Source organism: Cebus imitator, unplaced genomic scaffold, assembly GCF_001604975.1.
Source record: "Cebus imitator isolate Cc_AM_T3 unplaced genomic scaffold, Cebus_imitator-1.0 Scaffold77, whole genome shotgun sequence".
NCBI classification, from domain to species: Eukaryota; Metazoa; Chordata; class Mammalia; order Primates; family Cebidae; genus Cebus; species Cebus imitator.
The window spans coordinates 643372-664589 of NW_016107392.1; the positions used below are offsets into that span (position 1 = coordinate 643372).

The 21218-nt window shown below is 38.6% G+C and overlaps 1 protein-coding gene and 1 long non-coding RNA gene across 6 annotated transcripts in view; both read left to right on the forward strand.

The window, feature by feature from the left end:
• Positions 1–18565, forward strand: part of CNOT4 (CCR4-NOT transcription complex subunit 4) — a 146212-nt gene extending 127647 nt beyond the window's left edge. For 2 of the 5 annotated variants that reach the window (XM_017532512.2, XM_017532514.1), the window contains exons 11-12: positions 16299–16511; positions 17188–18565. In XM_017532512.2, coding sequence (XP_017388001.1) covers positions 16299–16511; positions 17188–17489 — 515 coding nt within the window. In that variant the 3' untranslated portion in view covers positions 17490–18565. The remainder of the gene's footprint in view (positions 1–16298; positions 16512–17187) is intronic. The other 3 variants (XM_017532515.2, XM_017532516.2, XM_017532513.2) reach the window with 2 other exon arrangements.
• On the forward strand, positions 8257–12181 carry LOC108307226. The gene is made up of 2 exons (XR_001826451.2): positions 8257–8471; positions 11624–12181. It is a non-coding gene; the product is annotated as an uncharacterized LOC108307226 (long non-coding RNA).
• Positions 18566–21218: the final 2653 nt, after the last annotated feature.

Consider the following 21218-nt stretch of genomic DNA (forward strand, 5'->3'; position numbering starts at 1 on the left):
CCTGAGTAGCTGGGATTACAGGCACGCGCCTCCATGCCCAGCTAATTTTTTGTAGTTTTTTTTTTAGTAGAGACGGGGTTTCACCATGTTGACCAGGATGGTCTCGATATCTTGACCTCGTGATCCACCTGCCTCGGCCTCCCAAAGTGCTGGGATTACAGGCGTGAGCCACCACACCCGGCCTAAAGCATATTATTAAAATAAGCAAGGATTTTAGATAATCTCCAAATAAACACACAAAGCCCTGCAACCTTTTTTTAAATAACAAGCTTTCAGGTTTTAACTGTTGACTGTTATGAGTCTCTTGATAGCTTGTGTTCACCTCTCTATCCAGTTTCTTTTTCTTTGGACAAAAAAAGTTTCTCCATGTAATTTACCACAGTTAGCAGGGAGGTCATGACTAAATCTTAATGATCTTAATGTACACCACCTTTATGATTTTTCTACTGGATCCCTGATAGGACTGAATTTTCCCTTTTCTTTTCTTTTTTCTTTCTTTTCCATTTGAGACAGGGTTTCACTGTGTTGCCCAGCTTGGAGTTCAGTGGTGTAAACATGGCTCACTACAGCCTTGACCTCACAGCTCAAGTGATCCTCCCATGTCATCCCCTCAAGTAGCTGGGGCTACAGGCACACACCACCACACCTGGCTAATTTTTGTATTCTTTTAGAGACAGAGTTTTGCCTTGTTGCCCAGGCTAGTCTGAAACTCCTAACTAAGCCCAATCCACCCATGTGCCTTGGCCTCCCAAAGTGCTGGGATTACAGGCACAACCGCTCTCCCTCTTAAAAGGAGAGCGATCTCTCCCCATCAGTTTACTGAGTGTTTTCTCAGTCTTTTTGCTCAATTACCAGAGTCAGCAGACGCTCTATCTTCCCAGTAACTATTCTAACTCACTTTTCAGCTTATTCCATACTGGCTTTTGATCCTAAACAAGTCTACTCTTTTTTTTTCCCCCTTCTTCTCTCTCTTTTATTTTTATTTTGTTTGAGACAGGGTCTCTGTCACCCAGGCTGGAGGGCAGTGGCGCAGTGTCAGCTCACTGCAACCTTCGCCTCCCAGATTCAAGTGATTCTCCTGCCTCAGCCGCCCAGGTAGCTGGGATTACGGGTCCATGCCACCATGCCCGGCTAATTTTTATATTTTTAGTAGAGATAGGGTTTCGCCTTGTTAGCCAAGCTGATATCGAACTCCCGACCTCAGATGATCCACCTGCCTTGGCCTCCCAAAGTGCTGGGAGTATAGGTGTGAGCCACTGTGCCCAGTCTTCTCTCTCTTTTAAATCAAAACAACACATTTAAACAGAAGTCATATTCTGGATTTTGGAGCAGATTGAAGAACGACCATTGCACTGTAAAATTTTGGATCAATAGAGATTTTTGACATTGTAAAACTTGGACATTGTTCAGTCCCCCAACTTCTAAGGCAATTCTCGCTCTTATAAAAAGTCATTTGACACTTCTCAACAGTATGACTAAAATTCAAAGTTTTACAAATGTGGTTTTTAATAAATTTTTTTTCAGTAAAATATTGGTTCTAATTCAGTATATAGCTCCGGCATATCTGAAGTAAGAATATTGCAGTTTCTGATTTGTATTTGAAAATGTATTCATCTAGTCTTCTTTCTTCTCTTCCTTCTTTTGAAGTAAGATTCAATACTGACTGAGAATTGGTTCTGTCACGATTATCTCTGGCAATCTGTCCCAAATTCAGCTATGAATTATAGCTAAGGATGAACACTTAAATAATTATATACTTTGAATGATTTTTAAACTGAGGCCCCTTGTGATGTGATGAGTATATACATTTTTGAATTCAGGGTCTTTTGAAACTGTCTTCCACAGGAGTATCATCTTATAGGTCTAGAAAAGATGTGTTCATAATTAAGACTTAATTCTTTGTAGATTGAGATACCATTTGCAATTGAAAACAAAAAAGTTTATATTTCTCCTAATATGTGAATATGTTGTAAGGAGGAATAAAAAGCAAAATAATTTTCTTTTCAAATAGACTTTATTTTTTAGAGCTATTTTAGGTTCACAGCAAAATTGAGTGGAAAGTCCAGAGACTTCTCATTATATTCCCTGCTCCTATCGCATGCACAGTGTTCTCTATTATCAGCACCCCCCAACCAGAGTGGTACATATGTTACAGTTGATGAACCCAATTGATGATCTGGGTGATTAATAGGTGGAACACAGAGGAGTTTCAGGGTCATTTTTAGAAAGTACAGATTAGTTTTAAAACTAATGTAGCTTTTTCAGATTGTCTTCTTTCACTTAGTAATGTACATTTAAGTTTTCCTTAGTCTTATTTTTTAATCACACATTTTACTTAGCTAAAATAGTTAAATTTCAGAATATAAATGCTTATTTTGCTAAACAGACATTTATTTTAAAAACAGTCTGAAAACCTTAATGTCTTTTGGCTTGGGTAACTAGTACAGTTAGAAATAACTCTTAAAGATGTATGCTTGGTCTCTTGTATTGGAAATTTTTTTCAGCATGATGATATCCATCTCCATTTCATTCAGTTTTATAAAATAATGAAGTTATACCATTTCTGAAATATTTTTTCTTCTGAAATTAGATTATCTTTTAATGCCTAAAAAGATACTTTCTAACAATGAAGCTCATAACTGGATTTTGAAGAATCTGTTAAGTAAAATGATGTTTCAGAAAAGTGGATAATTGTATTCTCATTTGGGATTTTTGTTATGTTGATTTAAATGCTTAGGATGATTCGACGCTGATAGGAGACATCTTTTAGAAAAAGATAAGACTGACTGATCTTCACTGTTGAAATAAAAGTATGCTGTGTAATCAAATGCAGTAAAGAACTGGGTTTGATGTTTTAAATAACTTTTAGATAACTTGAAAATCTTTTAATTTAGAAAATTATGAACATCAGAAATCTTAGGACTTTCAATCGATATATAAAGGGATTTGCTGTATAGGAAGCAAAATACTTTCATCTGAATGAAAGTATTGAAGAGAAGTTTCATCTGAAGAGAAACTTCTGCCCCAATAAAAATATTTTATTGGCACTAAACAATCAAAAGCTATTACAGACTTCATTTGGAATGGCCAGTCCTGAGTGATCTGCTAAGAAATAAGCAGAGCTTCACTTGACTAGCCTTTTAAAAAAAAATGCAGAACAGCATGGTTTTTAGGAGGCTGTTAGAGAAAGTCACAGCATCAAGCTCCAGAGAAAATGGTACAGAGTAGACATGCAATAAATGTTTGTGGAAAGAAAATTGGTGGTTAAGATTGGTGTCAATTCTGGAGGCCTGCAAAGCATGGATTTGTTTTGTGTTAATCTGGACTTTGGGAAGCATTTAGTCAGATTCATTTGCAAATGAGTTATAATTCATTTTTGGTTCTATTCTGGCATTGTGGTGTTCATTGTTAAGATCTTCTGCCCTACACGTCACCCACTCGCTATGTGATTAATCCTTTTCTTCCTTTTTTTTTTTTTACCTCTGAACTCAGGAAACCTCAGCTCTTGGCTTTTCTGTATTTTTCCCACACCCCCCGTACACACTCATACACACAGACGTACCTTTAAAAAAAAAAACATATACTTTTCTTATCTGATTCCTCATTTGTGATACCCATAAATATATAAATATTGATAAATCTTCCATGAAACACATACACAGTTCAGAAAGTCTCTCCGATATACCTGCTTTTTCAGAATGCTTTGTGTGCACTCCTGAGCTGTTGTAGGAGCTTTGTACTTTGCTAGGTAGGGAGTTCTTTAGGGCAACTTGTAATTATTAGAAATGTTTTCTCTTGATTAAACCAAAATATTTTACCAATTGTACTTTTTTTTTTTTTTTTTTTTTTTTTTTTTTTTTTTTTTTTTTTTTTTTTTTTTTTTTTTTTTTTTTTTTTTTATCTAATTTTTTCTTTTTTTTTTTTTTTTTTTTTTTTTTTTTTTTTTTTTTGAGACGGAGTTTCGCTCTTGTTACCCAGGCTGGAGTGCAATGGCGCGATCTCGGCTCACCGCAACCTCCGCCTCCTGGGTTCAGGCAATTCTCCTGCCTCAGCCTCCTGAGTCGCTGAGATTACAGGCACGCGCCACCATGCCCAGCTAATTTTTTGTATTTTTAGTAGAGGCGGGGTTTCACCATGTTGACCAGGATGGTCTCGATCTCTTGACCTCGTGATCCACCCGCCTCGGCCTCCCACAGTGCTGGGATTACAGGCTTGAGCCACCGCGCCCGGCCTCCAATTGTACTTCTTAAGTGGGTTTTGTTAAACACTTGAAGACCACTGGTCTGTTAACTTTTGGATGTAGATCAAACATCATCCTCACTTCTTTAAACCATTCTACACGTAACGTGATTTTGAATTCTTTCTTAGTCTTAATTCTCCTTTACAAATATTTTGACTTGACATTGCCTTTCTTAAAATATGAAGCTTACACTTGAATATAATAATCCACATATCAGATAATCTCTTTTATTAAAACTTGTTACTAATGCTTGTATTTCCCTTATGTTTGCAGACTTTTATAAAAATATCCTGTAGGGTAGTTATCTGCATTTTATAAATGAGAAACAGAGTGATTATCATATGTGATTTGCCTAAGGTCATACAACTGCTAATTTAGACATTGCACATCTATTTATATAGTCTTAATGTTACTTTTTTAGACATTCCATTGACCTAGTTGCCATACCAAGTATCATAAGCCTGTTAAGCAAAATCACTAGACCTTTTTCCATACACCTAATGGTTAGTTAGATCTTTTCCATTCTGTCCTTTCCAAATGCATTTTTAAAAATCTAATGTATATCTGTTAAATTGTGTGTGTTGGGATTTGGTATGATTAGAATGTATCTTGTTTGTATATCCCCATCTTATAAGTTTGTCTTATGAAAGAACTATGCGGTTATGAAGTGGTAGATGCATGTTATTAATAACACTATTAATAACATTTGTCAAAGAATGGAAGAATTTTAAGAATAGTTGTAGTTTCCGCTATTCTGTCATCTGTAGAATTGGCTTTCCGTTTGCATATGTAAATGAACTTTATGGGTTTTGTTAAGTATAATAAAAAGCATGGAGTCAAATATAAGCCAAGAGTATTATAGAGTTAATATAGGCTGACTCAGTATCTCAGGTTCTGTGTAGATTGATCTAAACACTGCTGTTATCCATCTATACTTTACCATGTTATCCCAAAAGGGAACCATCAGCAAATTTTACCAGAAACTGCTGAATTCAAGATATAGTCAAGATATATTATACTTCTGACATCCTAGGAAGCCTATCCAAAGAATAAATTACTTTGATAGAATTTGTTCTTTATGAAAATTCATATTGACTCTCATTGATAACTTTATTCCATTTTTGGGGAGGATTGACAAGTCAGTGGGATGGAAACAGAGCTAGCTACAAAGTCTTTGAGTTTAGATGGGCAGCAGAAGGGGAAAGGAAGTGGGTGGTGGGATATACGAGGACTTTTCCAGTGGAAAACAATGTCAGTGAAACCTATCTCCATGACTACTTGTTCAATTTCAGAATTAAGCTTCCTGTATATTTTAGGTGGAATGGAGCTGAGTTCTAGTCAAAATCCTAAACATTATTTCCCATGAAAAATACGCCCAAACACAGGCAGACAGACAGTGATTGATAAACCTGTCATATTCATTTCTAAATAAATGAACAAGCCCCAAATCTGTTTTAGACTTTTCTCAACTAATTCTAAGCATGTTGCTTCTAGAGTCTGCCATTTTCTTCATTTCTGGCACTTTTCTAACAGTGGTTTTGTTATCTCACCTGTGAGGATTAAGAACCTGGGATAAAACTCATTTTCAATCTAAAGATTTAAACTCATTTGAATTGAGTAGATGCTTTTGTGATGTCTTTGCATCTCTCCTGACTTAACAGTTCCCTCCTTCACATCACTTAATCTGTCCTTTTGGTTAGAAGATCATGCTCTTACCTAAAGATGGAAGGAGGCAAAATGAACATGGAACTAAATTGCCCTGCCTTTTCTCATGGCTTAATGTGGCAATAAGCTGAGCAGTGGCCTTTCCTAATATTCCCCTTATTCCAAACATAGCTTTGTCTTGCTTTCAGCATTTTTTACTTTCCTCAGATCATATGGATTCTGACTTTAATCCGTTAAGAATTATACTTTTGTGTGTGTGTGTGTGTGTGTGTGTGAGACTTTTTTTTTTTTTTTTTGAGTCAGAGACTCGCTCTATCGCCATGCTGGAATGCAGTGGCACGATCCCAGCTCACTGCAACTTCCGTTTTCTGGTTTCAAGCAATTCTCCTGCCTCAGCCTCCAGAGTAGCTGGGACTACAGGCACGCCCCACGATGCCCGGCTAACTTTCTTTTGTATTTTTAATACAGACAGGGTTTTACCATGTTGGCCAGGATGGTCTTGATCTCTTGACCTCGTGCTCCTCCTGCCTTGGCCTCCCAAAGTGCTGGGATTACAGGAGTGAGCCATGGCGCACAACCCCAGAATTAAACTTTTATATAAAAGTAGGTTATATACTTGTACCTATCTTTTCTAAGCTTTCTTTTCAAATCTAATCCCATCAGATTCTCCTTAACAACTGACTTTAGATTTCCTCTAATTTTCTTTTCCTTATAGAATTACTTATTGCATTGTCAAAATGTCATGTTTTAGCATCTTCTGTGGCCTGCGAATCACTGCTCCCTATAATCACGGGACCACTCCCACCCATCTTTTTTCTGATATTTTCTGGATAGTTGGTTTCTTTAAAAACCTGGAAGCAGGCCGGGTGCGGTGGCTTAACTCCTGTAATCCCAGCACTTTGGAGACAGAAGTGGGCAGATCACGAGGTCAGGAGTTCGAGACCAGCCTGACCAACACGGTGAAATCCTGTCTCTACTAAAAATGCAAAAATTAGCCTGGTGTGGTGGCACTCACCTGTAATCCCAGGTACTCAGAAGGCTGAGGCAGGAGAATCACTTGAACCTGGGAGGCAGAGGTTGCAGTGAGCCGAGAACACACCATTGCACTCCAGCCTGGGCCGCAGAGCAAGATTCCATTTCAAAAAATAAATAAATAAATACCTGGAAGCAAATTTTCAGGGTTATGCATTTAGAAAACATAAAGTGCCTACTGAAGTTTAGGCCCAGGCATTGTTTACTACATATAAATGATCAAATCAAGGACCTTTTCCTAGAGGAGCTCAAAGTCTAGTTGTAAAAAGAACATGTAAACAAATTATTGCAGTACACTGTGGTATTTGCAAAATAGCCAGGATACCTGCCATCTAAGAACTCGAGTATAGTTACTCTCATTTCTTGCTTCTGTAAATCCTAAAATTATGTCACATCCTCCTAAGGTTTCTGTTATTTTTCCAGTAGCCAACCAGTTCTTCTTTGATCAGAATTAAGTCCAGAATAAAAGTTCTCCTCCTTATTTTCACCTTGGAAAAGAGAGAGAATCAGCAACGAATATTTTATCAGGTTTATTTTCTTCTAGTAGATTTAGACCTCAAAGATGTTAGGGCGGTTGACACCCTCCATGTCTCTGGAATTTTGTCATTTGTTTTGGGGAAGTCATGTTGGGTGAATATTCTGGTGATCTGTGTATCCTCTCCTTATTTTACGTTCCCTTGACCACCTTTGGATCTCCACACAGGACTTTGTTCGCCGTCACTGCTCAGTTTTGTGCTCATTTAAATGCTTCCCTCCAGGTTCTTCTTTGACATTTTACAGATCTTTTATATGGGTCATTTTTGTCCCTTGCCTTCATTTAGTGTTGGTTACATACTCTGTTTCGGGTCTCACCTGATCCAGTCTGTGATGCTACAAAGGGTGTATGTATCTGATTCTTCTTCAAAACAGATTTATAGATCCTTATAGGAGCATTCTAGAAGAGAATAATACACATTATGCAAAACAAAACACATCTACATGTATTCTGAAATGTTCCCACTGTATTTTTCTATTCGCTGCCTGTCTGCCTGTGGCCTGTGCATCCCTGTGTTCTCCATGGGATACCCTTTCCCTCTTCCATATCAGCTTCTTTTCCTCTGATGTTTTTCTTTTTTTTTTTTTTGAGATGAAGTCTCACTCTGTAGCCCAGGCTGGAGTGCAGTGGTACAATCTTGGCTCACTGCAACCTCCACCTCTCCAGTCCCAGTTCAAGCAATTCTCCTGCCTCAGCCTCCACAGCAGCTGGGATTACAGGCACACGCCATCATGCTCAGCTAATTTTTCTTTTTTTTTAATTTTTAAATATTTTTCTTAGAGACAGGGTTTCACCATGTTGGCCAGGCTGATCTTAAATTCCTAACCTCGTGATCTGCCCACCTCAGCCTCCCAAAGATTACAGGCGTGAGGCACAGTGCCAGGCCTTGTTTGATGTTTTCAGATTCACACTTTATCTTACATGTAGAATGGCCGAATTACTTACTTCTTTATGTTCTACAGGTCTTTGTTCATACTAGAATAGCATTTATTATCCCAAGTTGTAGTTTAAACACATTTGCCCTTCCTTTCTATTAGCCCATGAGTCCTGCCCAGGACATGGACTGTTTGATAGCATGCTTGATGGCAAGAACAAATGCTTTGGAGTCAGACTGATTTTAATTGCTGACTGCAACACTTTAGTCTGTAACCTGGGGCAAATTCTTTAAACTGCCAGTACCTACTCAGCCTTTTCATTTGTAAAATGAAGCTACTACCTAACCTCACTGGATTGTTGATACTAAAGTAGTTGATTACATAAAGTGCATCGTGAGTGAAGGAATAGTGGCTGGGGTAGAATAAGGGATAGAATACATCTTAAAGAATTTTGTTTAATGTCCTGTACACATAATAGAATATTTGTTTTTAATAAAACATTCCTTCTTTAAACAAATTTGATGCATTGGACCTTTAAAAAGTATATTTGCTTGTGTTTTGGCATCTGAAATGCTATTAAAAACATAACATCTTAGTGGCTCATTTCCTTCAGTTTACATGCAGAGAAGCCTCTTGGACCCCAAAACTTACTCCTCCTGCATTCAGAAAGCTTTGCATCTTTTTGGAGAGAACCATCTGTTCACAGCATTATATAGCTATGAATTAAATAGATTTTGTTGGGGAAAGTCACTTTCCAGCTCTTCTCAAGTCGGACCCTCTGGCCACCAGATATCTCAATGCATGTAAAATTTCTAAGACACTGAGCTACATGCTGAAGAATGTACAGGATGTCCCCATCAGGCTTTTCAGCAGAGTTGAGAGGTGAAGTATGAATACACGTAAGTGTGGACAGTAACTTCAGTGGATGGCTGTGCTGCCAAATGAGTGATTCAAACCATAAGTGCTGTCAGGTGGAAGAGACTTTGACTTTTGGAAGATTGAATAAAAACTAACTGAAGAGAACAAAAAAGCATTCTAGATAAGGAGAACGGAGGGAGTAAAGTGTAGAAAGCACAAATTATATGTAGCAAATCTGGATTTTTCTGTTTGTGTCATTTCTACTTCCTTCTAGTATAAACAAAGTTTGACTTTTTTGTTGCTGTTTTGGCTGTTACTTTGTTCAGGTTCTTTGTTTCTGCTCAGAACTCTTTTTGCATTTTGTTTCTTAAGATTTTTCCACTTAATCCAAACTCTACTTTCAGATTTATTAAACCCTGAAGATTTTGTCTGTGATCTAGTGCAGTATTGGTCTGTCTTGCTTTATAATAAACATAGTTCTAGAAATTTGAGTGTAAACTTTAACTAGAACAACATTTTTCATAAACTGATTTTATAATGTCTGTCTATAACAATTCATTTACTCAGAAGTCATTTTTTCTGCATATTTTAGTTATTAAATTGGAATGATTTTTGTGACTGCCCTGAAGTGCAGCTCACCTATATTATGAAGGCTTTCTTTTAAATTTCAATATGACAAATTTTGTCTGCTCTTTAAAGTTTAGTTCAGCATAAATCATTTGTATTTGAGTCACTTAGAGATTCGTTGTTGAGGTTTGAGGAAGTTTAGACTTTGTTCAAATTAAATACTGATGGAGATGCACTCCATCCCAAAACTGGTAAGAGATCATGTATAAGAGGGAGGGGTGGGGGCAGGAGTTATGACAGGTTGTAGGCCAGGCACGGTGGTTCACACCTGTAATTCCAGCACTTGGGGAGGCCAAGGCGGGTGGATCATGAGGTTAGGAGTTCGAGACCAGCCTGGCCAATATACTGACACCCTGTCTCTACTAAAAATACAAAAATTAGTTGGACGTGGTGGCGCGTGCCTGTAGTCCCACCTACTCAGGAGGCTAAGGCAGGAGAATCACTTGAATCGGGAGACGGAGGTTGAAGTGACCTGAGATTGAAACACTGCACTCCAGCCTGGGCGACAGAGCGAGACTCTGTCTCAAAAAAAAAAAAAGAAAGACAGTTTGTTCCCTATGTTCTTCTAAAAATGCACAAAAATTTGAAAGTCTAACTGGCAAAGAGCGGATCATAGTAGGAACCAGGTTTCTGATGGGTAGCCACTTGCACCAAGAAAAATTTGTTTAGCCTAGCCCCTGGCACCTGTGATTTTGAAATGTAAAGGATAACAGTGAAGATGGAAGGTGAAAGCTTTTTAGAAAAACAAAATCAGATTGCATTGAGCCTTTTGGTGATAACCATTAAATATGGCTCAAAATGTGTATTTTGTGACTGGGTCTCTCAGTGACTACTTCCCCAGAGGGGAGAATTTATTGTTTAATGAAAAGACCTTGAGGAAGGGGTACCAAAAATAAGATAGAGGCAAGAATTCCAAGAAGGCACAATATCCTGATTTGGTAGCAGAAAAATATATTTGTGGAAACAAGTATACTGGAATTGTTTTGGGCTTGTTTTAAATGTATTTTATCTCACTATGTTGTCATTATACAGAAGTCTTCTATGTCTTTACCCTTTTAGCAGCAGATCTTATTTTTCAAATTAAGTCTTACATGGTACCCTAATACGTAAAATACATGAAATCAAGATGGGAAGGAAGGGTGCCTTGTGCTGGTGCCCCACCCCCTCAACTTCCTCCATTGTTTTCAGGTGAAGCTTGTATACCAGCTGGAAAAACTCACTGGCTTGTTGCCAGTGACAGGTTACTGTGTGGAGCAGGTTTGCCCACATTTTGCTATTTATAGTTTTACATTTCATAATAATTAACATATCGCAGTTAACCTGGAGAACAGAAAGGAAAGATACCCACTCTGGATGCTGTTAATGCCAACTGTGTGTGCTTGCCTAAGCAGTGTTTTGTGAAAGGTCAGAAGTCCGAATTCATTCTAAAATATAGTCATTGTTTCAGTGCCTTTCTGTGTACTTCCTAGTAAACAGTTGGACTAGTACAGTGTTATGTAGAAATACTAAAGATAGTTTCAACCTGTTGTGAGATTTTCAGGTTTGGTGTGGGAGGAGGGGGAGAGCTATGTAGTAACTAAAATGGCAACTCCACAAATGCTACTGTTCTTCACCCACCAGCATGTTCCCACACGTGTCCCAACTGGCCTGCCTTTTTCCTGAACTTCTATAGCGTATTTTAATCATGTACCACTCTGGGCATTTCTTCTGTTGCTTTTTCAGATGTAGTTCTTGAACTTTTCATGTATTTTCATCGTCCCACTGTCTAGACGTTTAGCCCCTTGAAAATAGAGGTCATGGTTTGACTGCTTTTGTGTTCCATGCACACTGTAGGCACTCAGTAAAGAGCTGCCTTGGTTTTTTGCTTGGCGGTCTTAATAGACGCATTTTATACTGAGGTTTTAAACTGTCGTCATTGCTAAAAACTAGATTTGTCAACTTGTTTAGTACCTCATCATCGGCTTACTGTGGATTCTGCTACCTTGACCAACAAGGTAGCAGAGTTTTAACTATAATTTCTTCTTTAATAAGACGTTTTCTGAGGCAGGTAAACTGGAAGTATATTGATACTTCTTATACAGTAGAATATGAAAGTGTGGCACGTGGCATCTTGAAAGTACTTTAAATTGTGTACCTTTGAGTTCTACACTGAAAAATAAAACGGCTACAAACAACTTGACACCCTTTCCTGCCCTCAAATTGTTTAGAACTGAAAATAGTGTTTCGTTGTACATATTTGTATGCCATAAAGTAAAATTTTTTTAACATCAGGAAACATCTAAATATATTACCAGTTCTTTAAGAATAAACCCCCCTTCCCTTATGTATTATACTATTACTAATTACTTTTTAAAAAATTAGTATTTTTTTAATATAAAATATTTGGCAACTTGATTTTTATTATACTTTGGTTGCTCTTTTCACATCTTACAGTTTAAAGTACTTTCTGATATCTTGTCTTTGCAATGTTTTAGTGATGAGAAGACCCATTGATTAGACTGACTACACAGTACCTCTGAGAATGATGGGTATTATCTCTAAGTTCCTAAAAGGAGACTTGTGCACAGGGCTAGTTCCTGGCAGTAAGAAACACCCTGCCTTAGCTTTTTGGAAAGTTTACTGTCCGTTCCATATTGACCACTAGTGGAGCATTTGTTGTTAGGCATTTAGCAGGTAATAAATGTGCTCCAAATTGCTTTTCCTTCTCTTATTTTTATCCTTATGAGACAGTAAGGCCATTGTTATTTCTCCTTATGAATTAGGGGTCCTGGGATATACGTGCCTAAATTATATTGACAGCCAGTTGTGCAGCTGCCTTACACAACCTATCTACAATGTTTTTTCAGTGAGACCTACTGACTTATACACATTGAATTGTACTCCAGTGTGAAGTCCTGTATAAATAAAAGAAAATGAACTTGCATCAAGTTGAGTCAATGGTACTGGTACTATTTGAAAGGAAAATGTGTATTCAAGTGAGATCATTTAGAGCCCTAGAAGCAGAAGAATTGGTTTCCTTTGTGTCATTGGTTCTGGTGCAATTTTGCTTCCCTAGAAGACATTTGAAATGTCTAAAGACAATTTCAGCTGTCAAAGCTGGGGAGTCGGTGCTCCTAGCATCTAGTGGGTAGAGGCCAGCAATGCTGCTAAACCTCCCACAGTGCTTAGGACGGCAGTCCACTACAGAGAATTATGTAGTTCAAACTGTAAGTAGTGATGAGGTTGATAAAACCTGCTGTGTGTGTTTCAAAGCATGGAATTGCCAGAAGCCCTTTTTGCCAAGACAAATTTGGGTCATTGGAAGGGAATGGGGAGTCAAGGAGGTGACTTCAGATATGGGTGGACTGAGATGAGCTATTTTGATGGGGTTAGGATTAAGCTGATTTCTTTTCTCTCACCTTTTCTTTGTGCCAACTCTTGGCATAGCAATAGTGAAGAAAACAGTGAAATAAACTCCTTTTCTTCTGAGCTAGATGGAATATGGTCCTAGTCCAAGAGCTAAAAGCATCACTCTACTTCCCTATAACACTTGCAGCTTTGCTGTAAGCCACACACCCATGCTGTCAGGCTCCCAAAATGTCAAGGCACAGGATTTTTTGAGGGGAGGAGAGGTGTCAAGATTGTTGCATTATAAACTGGCTAATTTATTTCCCAAGGCATCCTGTAATCATAGTGCACCTGGGAGGATCTACGTTTCTCACTGTCTCTGCATCATGTGCCATATGTGAATTTCTTTGGCTAACATACTCTTGCTTGATTTGATTAGTCTGCAATTACAGGAACAAATGTCCCTTAAAAAACTTTTTTTAGAGTAGTTTTAGGTTCACAGCAAAACTGAGTGGGAAGTACAGAGAGTTCTCATATAACCCTTCTGCCTTTGTTTTGTGACTTTATTACTAATTTTCAAATAAACTTTATATGAATGCAGGTGTTATTCTGTTAGTGCAAAATTAAATGTTCCTCAATAATTGCTCACTAACTGGTAAAGCAAAAGGTAGGGGCAATTTACCAGTTTCTGAGTTGTGGGAAATTTCTCTTTCCCTATTCAGTAGAAGAGGGAGGATCATAATTTACATGGACTTCTTAGGGACTTTAGCCACTCGGTATAAGAGCATTTATCTTACTGAAAATCTTCCCATGTAGTTAGTTATACATCATATTTTTATTTCTGGGGGATTTTATTTTTCTCCTAGGAAGTTTCTCATTTTGTTTTTGCTAATTGGAAACCATTTTAAGTTATTCAGCCTGAAAGTTTGACTGCTTTGAGCGTTAGAACGTACCATAGCCGTACACCTTCCTGTAACTGAGAGTGTTCTAGGATTTAAATTTGTGATCTTGTTTATGTCTCATGTAGTTAGGTAGCCAGGGGGAAACTCATGATTGTATTCTCGATTAGAATTTTTTCTCCTGGCCACAAAGTCCAGTTTCTTCCTTCAGCCACAATTATCTCTCTACTAATCATGGCCAGTGGACATAACTGAAATGCTTCTGCGTTTCTCCTTTCAATCATGGGTCTTCCCCTGGGCTTTCCCTTTAATATTTGACCCTTTAAAAATTAATAGTCTGAAGCCAGGCACGGTGACTCACGCCTGTAATCCCAGCACTTTGGGAGGCTGAGGCGGGTGGATCACCCAAGGTCAGGAGTTCAAGACCAGCCTGACCAACATGGTGAAACCGTTTCTACTTAATAAATACAGAAATCAGCTGGGCGTGCACCCATAGTCCCAGCTACTCGGGAGGCTGAGGCAGGAGAATCGCTTGAACCCAGGAGGTGGAGATTGCAGTGAGCCGAGATCGCGCCACTGTACTCCAGCCTGGTGACAGAGCAAGACTTTGTCTCAAAAAAAAAAAAAAAAAAATTAATTAATAGTCTATATAGAGTAGATCAAGAAAGAATAAGCTTGCTTGCTTTTTTTTTTTTTTTTGACAGATTGGGTCCAGTTTCAAGTTCTCAATAACAAGTTTTGTGAACTTGGGCAAATTATTCCTGAATCTGTTTCTTTATTTATTTAACGCAGATTATTCATCCTCCTCTGCCTACCTCACAGGGCTGCTATGAAGATCAAATGAAATAATTATCAGAGTGCCTTGTAAACCATATAAACAATGCAAATGTAAAATAGTCTGCAAATATAAGAAATGTGAGGTTTAGTAAATTACATCAATTATGAAATGAAAGTAGGCTTGGGGAATTTATTTCCCCTTCTGTTGTCTTGTTTTGTGTAGCATAGAGTGCTTTTTCTTCATCTTAGTAAGTTCAGAGATGACTTTTGTTCAGTTTAGCTGTAGTTTTTTGTCTTTTTGTAAATAAGGCCAATGGAGTTAAATGCTTCACTTGTTGAAACATGATATAATTTGGCATAGATCATTGGTGCAAAGCAAAATTACAAAAAGAAAATTCTGATTTTGCACAGTATAGCATAGATCATGCCTGATAGAACATCCTCCTCCTCCCCCTCTTTCTCAGTGTCGATTGCTAATCAGTTCTATGGAATCAGAAGTATTTTTTCTATACTTTTTTCAAAAACTCCAGTTTGTAATTTGACTTACATTCCTATTTCGATAAAACAATTATCTAAGTATTAAAGAAGACAGTTATCTAAGTAGTTGTTATACTTCACCACCCCCCCAACTGTTAGTTATATTATGTAGATGCTGGATGGTAGTAGATCAAGTTAGTTTAGTCACAATTTATAAAGAGCCTTTTTTATGTTGCTAGTATCTTCTCATGTTTGACACTATTCAGAAATAAACCCAGAAAACTGTAGGACTCCAGGATCCAGGCTGTGAATGACTGGTAGAACTGTTGGAGTAGAGCAGGCAGGCCGTGTTGGAAATTATTCCATCTAAAAGGTATCAGCTCCTGCCTCCTTGGCCTTAGTGACTAATGGAAATACATTCTTTTCAAATTCAAAAGCCTGTTCATTACTGCTTTTCTCTTCTGAAACACATTACCAGTTTTATAATCAAGAAGGGCTTAATTATTTTTCTTTTTCTATTGCTTATGTTTTCTTCATAAAATGACTTTTCTTCCATTTGATGGGCTGAGAAATAAGCTCCTATATTGGACTTTGTAGTCTTGCTTTTTTTATAGTGTAAATCAGCTCAGCTGGCTAAATGCCTCACTAACTGAAACTTCATAATGTAGCTGGAACTAAATTGTGCTCTGGAGCATTGAGTCTTTAAACTGGATTATTGATTTAGAAACCCATAATGGTGAAGAGGCTATAGACAGATAAGAAGCTCCCTCTCCTGATCCTTGAGCAGGTTTTTCCTCACTTCAGGGGCTCTGAGCTCACGAGCAAAATCCTAACCAAGTTTATCTTGCTAGGACAACCCATTTTAAATGCTCAGTAAAGAAAGAATAATTCTTCTCCCGCTTAACCACTAAAGAGCAACATATGTTTCTAACGTAGCTTTTTATTTTTTTTTTTATCTTTCATTTTTTTGTTGGTAAATCTCCCAGACAACAGCAGTTCTGTAGAGAGTTTAAATATGAAGGAATGGCAGGACGGGCTAAGGGCACTTCTACCCAACATTAACATCAACTTTGGTGGACTGCCCAATTCTTCTTCCCCCTCCAACGCCAACCACAGTGCACCAACGTCCAACACTGCCACCACCGACAGCCTGAGTTGGGACAGCCCTGGCAGCTGGACAGACCCAGCCATCATCACAGGTAACTTTCTCACTCCCTTCAGCTCCACTGACTGCCAACAGTTTGGTTTTTAGCACAGATTTAAAAAAAAAAACAACAGAGATCTCTTCAACATAAGTTTCTTTTCACAAAGCCACAAGTGTGGAGTGGCTTGTTTTGTTCTCAGGGGTCACACAAGTCTCGTTGAAGCTGTCGGCCTAGTTGTGTATTAATAAGAAGGCATTTGGTGCCTAGGTTGCTTGTTTTGGTTTAAGTAGGTGTTAACGTCTGGCGACATGTGTATTTTGTAGACCTCAAAGTACAAAAGGATCTGACTGACTCTTCTGATAAGGAACATACTCCACTTTTTGTTATAAAGCTCTCTATTATAAGGCTGTCTTGTTACGTATCCCTGTTAGAGGAGGAAAAGCACAATTGGGAAATGCGGTCGTGCAATGGTGTTTTGCAGCTCCACCTCTGTGACAGTGGGGGACTAAGTCTAGTTCAAGAGGAGGCATGGATTTGTGTGACGACAAGTCTTGGTTGTTGGGGGAGGATCAAAGGAACATAAGGTTTAAAACGTCTTTTTGGAAGGAGTTGAAAATTGTAATCTCTTCAGTGTTTCCTTTTGATTTTGTTTTCTAAATTTGTTTGACGACCTTCTTCTTCTTTCTGCACAAACTCACCGTTTCCTCTCTTTTTTCTTTTCTCTCCTTAGGTATTCCAGCGTCTTCAGGAAACAGTTTAGACTCTCTTCAAGATGACAATCCTCCACACTGGCTAAAATCCCTTCAGGCCCTCACAGAGATGGACGGCCCCAGCGCTGCTCCATCACAGACCCACCACAGCGCCCCCTTCAGCACACAGATCCCACTGCACAGAGCCAGTTGGAATCCCTACCCTCCTCCTTCAAACCCTTCCAGCTTCCACTCCCCACCCCCAGGCTTTCAGACAGCCTTCAGACCCCCCAGCAAAACCCCCACAGATTTACTACAGAGCTCAACACTGGACCGCCATTAGGCAAAGAGGAGTAACCATTAGAAAACGCAGGATTTGTCCCACTCTGTTTTCTCCCTCTCAGCCCACCACCCACGGCTCCCTTCTCATCTCTTATGTTCTGAAGAATCCAGTTCCTGATCAATTTTTTTCTCCCTACCCCCAGATGCAATGCGATCACAGGGTCATTACCATCTCTTTTTTAATTGTAAAAGTTTCTGTTGATCCAGCATTTGAGTGACACTGTTGAATGTTTCTAAAAATGCCTTTTTAAGGAGAGAAAAAAATATCAAAGGGCAGTCTCCATACTTAGAAAATTATTGTTTGTCTGTTGCGCATAATAATGACATAATCTGCTTAGCAGAAAATGACGATTAATCTATAGGAAAGGTCAAGTAAATGCATTATCAACTGCAGAAGTTTGAGAACCAGGTTCATTTACATGAGATTGCTAAATGCATGGGGGAAAGCAGTGGTCCTAGCATCCATCTTATATTCAGCTTATTATTATTGCAGGAAAAATGCTTTTAATTTAATTTTTAATTATTTTGGCAAGTTGATGGCAAGTTGATTGTGTCGTTAAGCAAAAGAATTTATTGGAAGCTGATGGAAAGACAAATTGATCTGTAGTAGTAACTGGCTGATTGCTAAAGAGTTTATAAGGAGGTGAGAAGTAATTTTTTTAAAAGAGAAAAAATTTTTGGCTTTAAAGTAAATTGAAATGTTTTAAAGAAAAAAAGTATTCACAGATTTAATACCTATTAATAATATAAGAGCTGAAATGTAAGTGATTTCTTCAGTCTTTCTCCTCTGTCAAAATCTTTTTTTCTTTTACCATCAATTCACCTGACTAGGCACTCTGAGATAGCACTGCTCTGGGGCCATCTGATCACCATCAGGAGCAAATCTCTGACCTTCTTGCCTGCAGCTTTTACTTAACCCTGTAGTTTCTGGACGTTTGTGCAGTATTGAAAAGACAGGAGAAAAGAAAACAGAAACCTGGTTATAACCTGATGCTAAAACTAAAAACAAGGAAATGTACCTCTTTCTTCAGAATTAAAACTAAAATCTTAAATAAAACAGAAAACTTGATGATGACACTTGGGTTGTTCTTGTTTTTGTTTTGCCATTTTGTTGCATGTGAGTTTGAAAGATTTTGTGACAAGTAGCCATCAGATATTTCCATTTGATTTTACATCTTCAACAATAGGGAGGGAGGGTGGTTTAGAAGAAGAAAGTGGAGGAGAAACAACCATTTTATTGTCAGTTAATGTCATCCTTAAAGTCCAGCCCATCTTGTCCTCAAGAATCTTTCTCAGTAGCTTTCAGTAGAAGATTCCTCTTTCTGCCATTGTATTATGCAGGCCAAGCCTTCCCAACTGAGAAGCCTCATGCGCCGGTAATGGAGAGGTTATTGACATACTGAGATAGATGCTGGTTCTCTTTAGGGAGACCTGGTGGGAGCAGCAGCCACTATGCCACACAAGTGGCACCACTTTGGGAATGCCCTGATGGGAAAGAGATCGGGAAACAGTGAAGTGGATGATCCACAGACACATCTTTTATGACTGACCGTTTTAGGGAGTACCTGATGGTGGAGGGATGATCGCACCACTGACCAGAAGAGGGTAGAGGATACAAGTTACCTGTTCCCCAACAGAACACCAGGATCTGTGTTGTTTGTATGTCTTGCCTTGGGCTGCATTCAGAAGTCCAAAGCTGGAACTGGCATATTTTCAGCCGTGTCCATTAAGGGAAGCTTTGTAGCATCAACTAAATAGATCTAGATCGTACATTCTGTGCCTTCAGGTGGATTTTTTTTTTTTTCATCCTGACCTTTACCTTGTACTTGAATTTGTTAAAAAAAAAAAAAAAATTCAACACAATTTTTAGATACTTAACATCATTTCATGATGTTCTTTTTTTTTCCTTAACCCTACTCTTTTCCTTCGTGTATTCTCAAATAAATGACGCCACAAGTAGATGGTGACCAAGTGGATAGCAAATTGTTTTGTGAAATGAACAAAATGTCCCTGGATAAGAGGAGAGGACTAGAAATGACAGGGTGTCCTTGCCCTTGAACTTCACTTCAATCTCCTGAACCTTCACATTGTACTGTGAAGTGATGGACCAATGCGCAAATGATATGCAGATGGCAGTGAACTGTAATCAAGGCTTTTTGCAGGGGAGGGGGAAAAATCCTGAGGTGGGCGTAGCAATAAATATGTTGCTTTTTCTGTAAAAGGAGGGAACTTCTACCTCATAAGGCTGTGCTGTCATTGTGTGTATGTTTAGTGAATCATAAATAAGAATTTATAAAAAACGAAGAATAAAAATCATAATGACCTGTGTGCCTACCACCAAGGTTAAATATAGAACCTCTGGTATCTTGAAGGCCCCTCTATCTGCCCTTCTTCTATTATACTTCATTTTCTTTCGTCATGATCTACAAATAGCCATTATCTTAATTTCCGTGTTAATCTTCAAGAGCTTTGCCAGCTGTGTATCTATCCCTGAATCATATATTGTTTCATCTTAAAAAGCTGAGTAATAAACCCAAGCCTAGCTGTGTAAGGAAAGGGCAATGTTGTCACTATTAAGGCTTTTAGGAGAAGGTAAACTAAACAGCTTCTGGGGCATAGTGTGGCTTTAGCATCTCTGATCATTTATGAAAGCCCCTTCTGAGAAGTACAGTGGGCAAGGTTATGAGTGAGTCCTGGAAAACAGGGCTTGCCAGTTGGGGTAGGTCTGTCGTGTAAGCACAATCACGGGTGTCGGGCAGAAATAAGAGTCTACAGGGCCTACAGGATCAGTCTGCTCTCTGTTTCCTGAGTCAGAGCTCACCATGTCTTCCCTCCAGTCCTCTGGAGTAGATCACAGACATTTAGTGAATTAAGTGTCTCAACCCTTTGGGGTGAGGGGTGGGATTTAAAACAAATGTCATCTGATTAATTCACCAGGGCTTGGTGGGGAGAACAGAAACTTCGTTAGGCTTGGTCAAAATCAGATAAGTACAGAAAAGAACCTGAACCAAACTGATGTAGGTGGCCTGTTGGTATATTAGCAGTAGGAATCTTGGTACTGACAGCTCTCAATACATCTGTCTCCGGGGTCTGTTACACAGCAGTCATTTATAATCTTTTCCTTTGTTCTCTCTCCTTTCTTGGATCTTCTTCCTGTATTCCTAAATCCTAAACCCTAGTCTTTTTTTTTTTAATCTCATTTTGCTGGAGTGACATCCACCAGTATTTCTTAAGGAAAGGTACATGGGAGATAAATATTTTAGTAATTTGCTTGTCTGAAATAATATTTAATTCTGCTTCTCAGTTGATCGTTTGGTCGATACAAGATCTAGGTTGTAGATATTTTTTCCTGCAGAAATGTGAAGGCTTATTACCTTCTTGCTTCCAGTTTTGTTGTGGAACAATCCAAAGATGCTCTTATCCTCTACATGTAATCCTTTCTCCCTCTTTGGAAGCTTGTAGCAAGTCTTCTGGAATTCCACAGTGATCTTCCTTGGTGTGGGTCTACTTTATTTATTTATTTAGAGAAGGAGTCTCACTCTGTCACCCAGGCTGAAATGCAGTGGCGTGATCTCAGCTCACCGCAATCTCTGCCTCCCGGGTTCAAGCAATTCTCCTGCTTCAGTCTCCTGAGTAGCTGGGATTACAGGCCCCTGCCACCATGCCTGGCTAATTTTTGTATTTTTAGTAGAGACAGGGTTTCACCATGTTGGCCAGGCTGGTCTCGAAC